The sequence below is a fragment of the Phoxinus phoxinus genome (genome assembly GCF_949152265.1).
Source record: "Phoxinus phoxinus genome assembly, chromosome: 6".
Lineage (NCBI taxonomy): Eukaryota > Metazoa > Chordata > Actinopteri > Cypriniformes > Leuciscidae > Phoxinus > Phoxinus phoxinus.
Window position 1 is genome coordinate 43,887,565 of NC_136881.1, and position 10,091 is coordinate 43,897,655.

At 39.7% G+C, this 10,091-nt stretch overlaps 2 protein-coding genes across 3 annotated transcripts; one reads left to right on the forward strand and one right to left on the reverse strand.

The window, feature by feature from the left end:
* The first annotated feature begins 1,806 nt into the window (after positions 1-1,806).
* Positions 1,807-5,673, forward strand: LOC306999787 (microfibril-associated glycoprotein 4-like). 2 transcript variants are annotated; one of them, XM_079614770.1, is made up of 5 exons: positions 1,807-2,558; positions 2,656-2,859; positions 2,940-3,036; positions 3,457-3,624; positions 3,704-5,667. In XM_079614770.1, the coding sequence occupies exons 1-5, from the start codon at positions 2,553-2,555 to the stop codon at positions 3,955-3,957; spliced, it is 729 nt and encodes a 242-aa protein (XP_079470896.1). In that variant the 5' UTR covers positions 1,807-2,552; the 3' UTR covers positions 3,958-5,667. The 2 variants fall into 2 exon arrangements, with proteins under 2 accessions (XP_079470896.1, XP_079470897.1); XM_079614771.1 differs by having other exon boundaries at positions 2,393-2,555; positions 3,704-5,673.
* An 855-nt stretch (positions 5,674-6,528) lies between these two features.
* LOC307000480 (microfibril-associated glycoprotein 4-like) lies at positions 6,529-8,518 on the reverse strand. The gene is made up of 5 exons (XM_079616114.1): positions 8,402-8,518; positions 7,778-7,990; positions 7,601-7,697; positions 7,275-7,442; positions 6,529-7,160 (listed from the first exon to the last, which is right to left on the reverse strand). The coding sequence occupies exons 1-5, from the start codon at positions 8,405-8,407 to the stop codon at positions 6,904-6,906; spliced, it is 741 nt and encodes a 246-aa protein (XP_079472240.1). The 5' UTR covers positions 8,408-8,518; the 3' UTR covers positions 6,529-6,903.
* Between the last annotated feature and the right edge of the window lie 1,573 nt (positions 8,519-10,091).

The following is a 10,091-nucleotide window of genomic DNA, read 5'->3' on the forward strand; positions in this document are numbered from 1 at the left end:
ATGCTCATTAATGGAGTTAAACACTTAAACTTTATGACATTTACTGAAAAGTTAAATATATATATAGCCTATTCAATGAATAGCCTATACATATTTGTTGTGCATGCGATGCTTTTTAACTCTTTTCATTTGGCATGTTGTGTTTTAATGTTTTAACTAGGCTACAGAGATAATGCTTATCATGATAATAGCAGATTGTGCAAATATAATGCACAACAAGGTCTATCTGTTTCCATTACAAATATAAATCAATTAAAAAGACTATTTGGCCAGTGGAAAAGATTAAGAAAAACTTTCTCTGAAATGCATTGTACACTATTTGATCTATTTATTCAAAAACAAGGCAAGGATAGGCTACTACCGGTAAATTATTTGTATTAATGTAATGTGACGGCACATCCGTATTTCATATTTTCCTCATGTCTTGTACCGTTAAACATGTTATCACGTGGATGAATAATCATATGCAAATGATATGCAGATGAGGATATGCATAGTAAAGCTAGGCGTTGTAAGGTCATATATGGTTATTTCGGGGAGGAGACGCATGTGCGCACAATCTTCCGCTGAGTGGGATTTATAAAGTGAATCCTGCGCTGGTTCTGGCGTACGCACGCTTTTATAAGTCTGAATATTTTTTTGCGTACGCCATTTTTGGCTTTCGGGCGCACGTACACTTTTAGTAAGGATCCTACGCACAGTTTTATAAATGAGGCCCCTGGTGTCTATAAATCAGGAGAAACAGTCAGTTTACTCCATCTATCCAGCAGGAGGCGTTCCTGTCTGGGTTCTTTTGAGATGATTCTTCAATAAGTGAATGCATTTTTCTTTAAACAGAACTTATTCAGCTAGATTTATTTGACAGAGCTATTTGGTGGTTAAGCTAAGAATCCAGGACTTTGGTCTGAAGATGCACTCTTAAAAATGAAGGCTCTTTATTGGCATTGATGGTACTTTAAAGAATGTTTAGCATCCATGGGATTTTTCTATCACACAAAAGGCTCTTTATAGTGGAAAGGGGTTCGTTAGATTATTACAGTAATCTATACACTAAGGAAAAAATGGTTTAGTGAAAAAAACATTTGATTTAAGAGTAGTGTTTGAATACATCACAATTGTTAAAGCTGCAGTCCGTGACTTTTTTGGGTTTTACTTATGTTGGTCATACTTCCAAAAGGTATCATCTGTGATTGCGAATGACTGTGCGGCTGTCAGTCGCCGCACCGGTACTTTCTCCTCAAAACATTGGATTCATCCGTGCTGTGCCGTGCCGAAGCACAACCCACGTAAAGCTGATCATTCCACGAATAACTACAATTGCAGATTTCGAACCGAGATGGTGACAAAGAGGAACAACTATGGACTGCAGCTTTAACATTAGTGTACCCTAGTATCAACCAATGGTATGCTGGACAGTTTGTCGGTGAAAATAAAAGGTTTGAGCCAGGAAAAGCTGATAAAATCTTAATGTTTTCCCATGTTTCTTTGCATAATTCCCAGTCATTAACACTGATTTTCACTGCAGCTTCCTTCATATGCCATGTGAATATTTCATTGGTCAGGAGAATAATTATTAGTTAGTTAAGTTTATTTCGGTCAACTTCAAATTATGAATCATATATAAATATCACCATACTTTCCTAAATATGAAAATGGCTTTTTTCAAGATTGCCACAAACTGACTTTGATACGAACAAATGGTGGAGGAGCTTCGCCCTCGTTGGTTCGTTTTTGACAGATTCTTCGTCTGTCTGATATTGTAACGCTGCATGTACAATTGTATGTTCAAAACTTCGGCACGCGTATATATTCCAAACGCTGCAAAATATTCCAGCATGCTTCCCTGTAGAAGAACAACCAAGGTAAGTCACCAATAGGAAAATTAAAATGAAGTGTCTAAGAATGAAAGATTCTGATCGCCTGAAGTTCTATGATTATATTCAACATTCGAAAGTTATTTAAAATGTCATGTGTGAGTGTTTCCATGGGCTTTCACTTAGTAAACCAGTTCCAGTAAACATGACTCATGCATGTTTGACCTCTTTAGGTCACAGGCCGGTTTGGGTCTAATTTAGTTAATCTGTGATCTTTTGTTTGTGTGGTTTGAGTATTTATGGAAAGCTGGTAAATTAGTTATTGAGGAACAATTATTAATGTTCTGTTGGTGGACTCGATTTTAAGATTATTTGTGATTAAGTGGGCTGTATTTAGGAACATTTATCTGTGCATGGTTTATAAATCATTAACGGGAACTGGGAATTTCCATGCTTTCACATTTGGGATTATTCCTAAATTTGCACACACAAGTTTTTCCAACATTGCTTCAAATGGATTTTGACACTGAGGAGGAGCCTGGACATCAGATATTTAAAGGAGAGTTTGTAACTGGAAAACACAGACGGTGAGTTGCTGGTTTGCTCTCCAAAGCTTCCCTGGGCATTCAGAAGTTCATATTATTTTATACAAATGGTCCGAGTAAAGAATTCTTTCTCTCTTTTTTTTTTAAAGAAACAAACATCTCTGTTGTGATCTACTGAGGACAGATTGAGAAGATGGTAGTAAGTTTTTCTGTTTCCTTTTTGTCAGTGACATTCTTTAAGATGGTTTCCACCTTCATATCAGACTGATATTCACCTCATTCTCTCTCTTGTGCAGATGTTATTGTTGGCGGCTCTTATCCCTGTTTTATTGGGCTGTGAGTGCGATCATGTAGACAAGCCGGCCGACTGTTCTGATGTCTATAAATCAGGAGAAACCGTCAGTGGGATCTACTCCATCTATCCAGCAGGAGACGTTCCTGTCTGGGTTTACTGTCACATGGTCTCAGATGGGAAAGATGAAGACAACGGAGGATGGACGGTACGAATGTGACTTTAGATCATCAAACACACATCAGAACACACATTATGAATCATATATTCTATATAAACCCATCACAGGTGATTCAGAGGAGAATGGACGGCAGTGTGAATTTCTATCGGCCGTGGAATCAGTACAAGAGAGGATTCGGGAATGTGGAGAGCGAATACTGGCTGGGTAAGATGCGTCGGTTTTGTTATCTGAATATCTGAGTATAGGTAAGATTTTAAACAGTTTCAACTCAAGTCAATATTTCATGTCAACCCTGATGTGGTGATAAGCCGTGTAATCAGTGGAATGACTCTTAAATGTCCGCCTAGTTTGAACTTGTTCATCTGTCTTGGCTCAAAGCTGCTTGCTAGAAAACTGTTTTTGCGGAAGCTTTACAAGTGGGCTAATATTTCATATCCAATTATTTACTTATGTGGTAAATAGGCTTATAATAAAAGGGCTAAAGCACAGTCAGCCAGTTGTTATCACAAAATAAGTGTCCTAGTGTCCTAATCAATATGTCAGGGTTTATTTTGTTATAACTACCGGCTGATTGTACATTATCCCACATTTGGTGTGTGTGTGTGTGTGTGTGTGCGTGAACAGGGCTGGAGAACATGTACCAGCTGACACGTAACAGAAAGTACATGCTGAGAGTGGATCTGGAGGACTTTGAAGGAAGGAAGGGTTTTGCTCTGTACTCGTCCTTCTCTGTGGATTGTGAATGTGTCGGATATCAGCTGCAGGTTTCAGGGTTCAAGGATGGAGGAGCAGGTAGGACACTTTCATTCATCCTCATTAAAACTTATTCTAGTTGAGTTATTGTTCTTAATGATGCTTTAACTCTCTGCAGGCGACTCTTTATCTGGCCATAATGGATACAAGTTCTCAACCTTTGACAAGGACCAAGACGCTTCAGATATTAACTGTGCCAAACAGTATCTTGGGGCATTTTGGTACTCAGCCTGTCACAATACAAACCCCAACGGTGTGTATTTATGGGGGGAAGATCCCACCTATTACGCCATTGGTGTTGCTTGGTCTACCTGGAAGAATTATGCTGTCAGTATGAAGTCCCTCAGCATGAAGATCAAACGTGTGTCTTAGAAACATTACAGGGCTTCTGAGGGGGAAACATTGGACTTTATCTTTTTTTTCTTTTCTCTTTCCATTGTGTAACTGAGCAATATTTGAAATATATGTTGGCTGTTGGTGTTATATTTTGGTCATTTCTAATGTTATGATTTTACTATTGTGTTACTAATATTAGGCCTGTCTTCAAAAACTGTCAGTCAACTTATACAGAGAATGCCCTTTACTTTAAATAGAACTCAAAACGGGACATATTTGACAGACCTGTTGGTTGAGTGTGGGTAAAAGGCCAGGGTTTTAGTCTTAAGTAGTGTTCGGATAAATCACAGATCGGATAACATTTACCTTTTCGACAGATGGTTTGTTGAGAACAGTTTGTCTGTGCCGAAGAAAAGTCAGGTAGTTAGAAGGTATGTAGAGAGCGGTGCAAAATTTCCCTGAAAGTTTGTGCTGGTGAACCCTTTTAAATTACCCAAACATCTTAATTTTGTCCAGATTTAGTTTAAAATGAAATCATGCCTGTTCATTTAGTTGGGTAATAAAGTTTGAGGCCAGTGCAGAAGTGATGAACTGAACTATGAACAGAAGTCTAACAGTCTTGACACTCCTGGCGGGTTGGAGATACTCAACATCAAGACGGCTGTGTTTTGTCTCGAAGACAGTGATGACCCAAGATGAATGATCTTGTGCTCAAAACTCTTCTGGATCCTCATGTCATAGGACACTTTTGCTCTTCTGCTGCTGCTTCCCATACAGCGATGTAACTCGCGGTTTCACTACCACAGTACGATGCATCGTTGAAGAAATCAACTAGCTTGTCACGACTGTTTCCTGAAACCATATTGTCGAAAAGTGGTCGTTCAACCATGTTGATTTATGACGTCACGCATGTGGTGGAGTAATAACTTCTGTTAGAGATTGAATTAATGCTAGATGTTTTGCAATAAATTACGAACATGGAATCTGAGGACTATTTCTCAATCATTATTCACACATGCGCTCTCTTTAAAAACTATGCTTTCAATCTCTTGACAAACTAAAAGACATAAATGACATTTGTATGTATTCTAAATAAAAGACACGGGTTGTACTGAATGTTAGTTTGCTTATTTTGCTCAAGATAAGGATTTATTGTCCACATGTCAGGCAAACTTAGCCTGGCTAACGCCAGACCCAATTCTCGTTGAGACTTGGGTCTGGGAACCACATGTGCATTTTCTCGTATTTGAGGCGTGGTTTACGAATGCCCGGCGCCGTTTATTGGGTGCTAAGAATGTCTATCAAATGCGCCTGTACGTAGCTCATAACCAATCGTTTCCATTATACCAGATGACGTATGTAGAGACGCCAAAAGCTGCTCTTTTTTCAAAATAAACTTGCGTTCTAAACTACTTAGAACAATATCTAAGGCTGCATCAAAAGGTAGCTTCGCGTCTGCTGCCATGTTGAATCCATAGATATAAACAAACTGCTTAGTTGTGTCGCATAGATGTCGTCATAGTCTTGCTGCTGCCTCCCCGTTCTGTGATTGGTTCCCTAAACGAGGCGAAAATCTGGTCCATGGTCTCCAGACTGCCTTTCAGCGTGAATAAAATCGCGCTGCGCAAAGGCAGAATGGGGAAACCCAGGCTAATGCAAACTAGAAACTGCTTCTAACCACATGTCGAGAGCTGTCGCTCCAAACACACAACTTTGCAATGTTCTGTGTGAATTAAAGTGATTTGATATCTCATGTTTGTTGTCATTTGAGTTTTTCATTGGTCTTATTTTTACAGCAGTAAAATGAATGATCCTATACAGCGGGTGAAATAAATATTAAACACGTCACCATGTTTCTCAGTAAATATATTTCCAAAGGTGCTATTGTCATGAAATTTTCAACAGATGTTGGTAACAACCCAAGCAATCCATAAATACAAAGAAACCAAACCAAATAAGTTTGGAAATTAAGTTATGTGTAATAATGTGAAATGACACAACATAAAAAGCAATCCAGCCCCCTGTCAGTGCAGAATAATATCAGCTGGTTTAGTCCCAACTGATGGCCTACAAAAAGGTCTCATTGCCAAAGTCTCACACAAGACACATCTCATGATGGAAAAGCAAAGAGCTGTCTCAAGACCTTCGCAACCTAATTGTTGCAAAACACAATGATTGCATTGGTTATAGGTGCGTTTCTGAGCTTCGGAATGCTCCAGTGAGCACTGTTGGGGCCATAATGCGAAAGTGGAAAGATACTCATTTCACCATGAATTTGCCTCGACCAGGTGATCTCACAAGATTTCTGATAGAGGAGTGAAAAGAATAATCAGAAGAGTTGTCCAACCAAGAAACATTTAAAAACTGGACGTTTTGATCGTTTTGATGGTGAACATAAAAAAAAAAAAAGTTTTTATAACTTAATGGGAACATTAGCCAAATGTACATGGAACAAATTTGTGTTAGCTGGTTATAGGCTAATTTAGTGAACCACTAATTTAGTCCACTTGCTTACTAAATGAGAATGATTCAGCTGAGTGTCAGCAAAATTCCACTGGATGCTATAAAATGTCTTTTGCTGACAAATAAACAGGGAGATCTGTGTTAAGAAAAACTTACACATTGTTTATTTAGGATTGTATTTATAGGGAAAGTAAATCAGTTTATGAACAGTTGAACTGAATTCCACATTTACTGTTTCTAAGGTATATTGTGAAGATAAACAAATCCACAACAACACATAATGCTTTTCATTGCTGGAGTTTATTGTTGATTGGTTTCAGTTTTGGATTTAAAAAAGTGACCCAAAACAAAAAAGAAAATAATTGATGAGAGTACACAAAACAACAGCCATATATCCCAAGTTACCATATATACTATGATTTACTATGGTTCACAGTTAACAGAGGAAAGGAAACCCAAAACTTTAATTAGATTTTTTAGTTATTTTTCTGGGAAACTCTGTAATGTTTCTTCAAATGTCTAAGAGACACGTCTGATCTTCATGCTGATGGATTTCATACCGACAGCAAAATTGCTCTTCCAGGTGTACCAAACATTGCCAATGGCAAAAATGGTGTCATCTTCTCCCCATAAATACACACCGTTGGGGTTTGCTTGGTGACAGACTGCGTACCAAAACGCCCCGAGATGCAGTTTGGCACAGTTCTTCTCATAAGTGTCTTGGTCTTTGTCAAAGGTGGTGAACTTCTGTCCATTATGGTAGGAAAGAGAGTCGCCTGCAGAGAAGAAGAGCATCATTGAGGACATTAACATCATATTTAGATGAAGAATATTTCAGTGACATTACAAAAACTTGTGCACTCGAGTGTGTAAGTATGAAAGTGTCCTACCTGCTCCTCCATCAGTGAACCCTGAAACCTGCAGTTTATACCCGTCAGATTCAGGACCCACAGAGAAGGACGAGTACAGAGCAAAACCCTTCCTTCCTTCAAAGTCCTCCAGATCCACTCTCAGCATGTACTTCCTGTTACGTGTCAGCTGGTACATGTTCTCCAGCCCTGTTCACACACACACACACACACACACACACACACACACACACACACACACACACACACACATGAAGAACATGTTCAACCAAACACTGGACATGACACCAAATGCCAATGTTTTTAAATCCAACAAACCGAAACGGACACCCGCTGTGAGATCTTACCCAGCCAGTATTCGCCCTCGGTTGCCCCGAATCCTCTCTTGTACTGATCCCACGGCCGATAGAAATTAATTCTGCCGTCCATTCTCCTCTGAATCACCTGTGATGGGTTTATATAGAATATATGATTCATAATGTGTGTTCTGATGTGTGTTTGATGATCTAAAGTCACATTCGTACCGTCCATCCTCCGTTGTCTTCCTCTTTCCCATCTGAGACCAAGTGACAGTAAACCCAGACAGGAACGTCTCCTGCTGGAAAGATGGAGTAAATCCCACTGAGCGTTAGTCCTGCTTTATAGACATCAGAACAGTCGGCCGGCTTGAAAACTTCAGATACAGACACAACAAACCCCATGGAAACAGAGAGCAGAGCCGCGACAAACACCGTCATCTGGAGAGACACGACTGATCAAGTTCCTCGTTTATAATGATCACATCACACTGAAGTTATAATAAAAGTAAAAACAGTCACTGTAAATGTGAATGAACCAACGCTATCTCACGACCAATTCGTACGAATTTGTACGAGTGATTAAAAGGTGGCTAATTCGTACGAATTTGTACGACCTCACTCGTACGAATTTGTACGATTTGTCTAAACCCACGTGACGGTTGGGTTTAGGGGCGGGGTCAGGAGTAGGTCATTCGTATGAATTCATACGATTTTGGCAAATCGTAAAATATGTACGTTTTAGCAAAAATCGTACTAATTCGTACGAGTGAGGTCGTATGAATTGGTACGAATTAGCCACCTCGTAAAATTCGTACGAATTGCCGTGAGATCGGGTTGGAATGAACTCACCGCCATCGTCTCAATCTATCCTCAGCTGATGACTGCAGAGATTAATCAATGTTTTATTTTTAAATCTGTAAGAAATCAAACCAAAAAAATCATCAGATTATTGTTGTTTGTGGTCATTTTTCTGAATTACACTGTTGTAGAAATAAAACTCTGAGGTAAAAGATGAAGAATGAAACAGTAACTCACCGTTTGTGTTGTGCCTTGTGTTGTTCAGTCACTCTTTATATATGTTAGATTCGTACGCTCCTCCTTTGTGTTACGGAGGAAATGTATATTGCAAAACCCTTGATTCTTGGCACATAGTGTGTTGATGTCATTTATTAAATTGCTTTTATTTTGACAGGATATCTAGCTATAAATCGTTGTGTCACTCGCATCTTCACCTGACCTTTTATCAGTAAGAGCATCTGTCATTTGTGTTAGGCAAGGCAAGATTATATTTATTTATATAGCACATTTCATGCAATGTGGCAATTCAAAATGCTTTACATAGAAAGGAATAAAAATATCAAAGTGCTTTGCATAGAAAATAATCACAAAATCATAGCAAGAGAAATTAAAACAGTTATAAAAGGAATGAAAAGAGATAAATTGTGGTCTTATGGTATTTTTGGGAAGGCCAGTGAGGAGTCCAGTACAGTAATCCACCCTGCTGGTGATGAAAGCGTGCACAAGTTTCTCTAAGTCCTGACTGGAAACAAAGCATCTAATTCTTGCAATATTCTTCAGATGATAGTATGCTGATTTAGTTATTGCTTTGACATGACTACTGAAGCTAAGGTCTGACTCTAGAGACACACCAAGATTCCTGACCTGATGTTTAGTTGTTTGACCTCTGGAGTGAAGGTATGCGTTCACCTTGAGAACTTCATCTTTGTTTCCAAACGCAATGACTTCAGTTTTGTCTTTGTTTAACTGAAGAAAGTTTTGGCACATCCAGCTGTTTACTTCATCAATGCATTGGAACAGGGAGTCAATGGGGCTGTAATCGTTAGGCGATAGGGCTAAGTAGATCTGTGTGTCTGTGTGTGTGTGTGTGTGTGTGTGTGTGTGTGTGTGTGTGTGTGTGTGTGTCGTCTGCATAGCTGTGTGTGTGTGTGTGTGTCGTCTGCATAGCTGTGTGTGTGTGTGTGTGTCGTCTGCATAGCTGTGTGTGTGTGTGTGTGTCGTCTGCATAGCTGTGTGTGTGTGTGTGTGTGTGTGTGTGTGTCGTCTGCATAGCTGTGTGTGTGTGTGTGTGTCGTCTGCATAGCTGTGTGTGTGTGTGTGTGTGTGTGTGTGTCGTGTGTGTGTGTGTGTGTGTGTGTGTGTGTGTGTGTGTGTCGTCTGCATAGCTGTGTGTGTGTGTGTGTGTGTGTGTGTCGTCTGCATAGCTGTGTGTGTGTGTGTGTCGTCTGCATAGCTGTGTGTGTGTGTGTGTGTCTCGTCTGCATAGCTGTGTGTGTGTGTGTGTGTGTGTGTCGTCTGCATAGCTGTGTGTGTGTGTCGTCTGCATAGCTGTGTGTGTGTGTCGTCTGCATAGCTGTGTGTGTGTGTCGTCTGCATAGCTGTGTGTGTGTGTGTGTGTGTGTGTGTCGTCTGCATAGCTGTGTGTGTGTGTGTGTGTCGTCTGCATAGCTGTGTGTGTGTGTGTGTGTGTGTGTGTGTGTGTGTGTGTGTCGTCTGCATAGCTGTGTGTGTGTGTGTGTCG

Bases quoted from the DNA above. Each gene is read 5' to 3' on its own strand.
- LOC306999787 (XM_079614770.1), top strand. The intron at 3,037-3,456 runs GTAAGATGCGTC...GTGCGTGAACAG, and splicing joins GGAGAGCGAATACTGGCTGG to GGCTGGAGAACATGTACCAG. The intron at 3,625-3,703 runs GTAGGACACTTT...AACTCTCTGCAG, and splicing joins GTTCAAGGATGGAGGAGCAG to GCGACTCTTTATCTGGCCAT.
- LOC307000480 (XM_079616114.1), bottom strand. The intron at 7,698-7,777 runs GTACGAATGTGA...AACCCATCACAG, and splicing joins AAGACAACGGAGGATGGACG to GTGATTCAGAGGAGAATGGA. The intron at 7,161-7,274 runs GTAGGACACTTT...TCTTCTCTGCAG, and splicing joins GTTCACTGATGGAGGAGCAG to GCGACTCTCTTTCCTACCAT.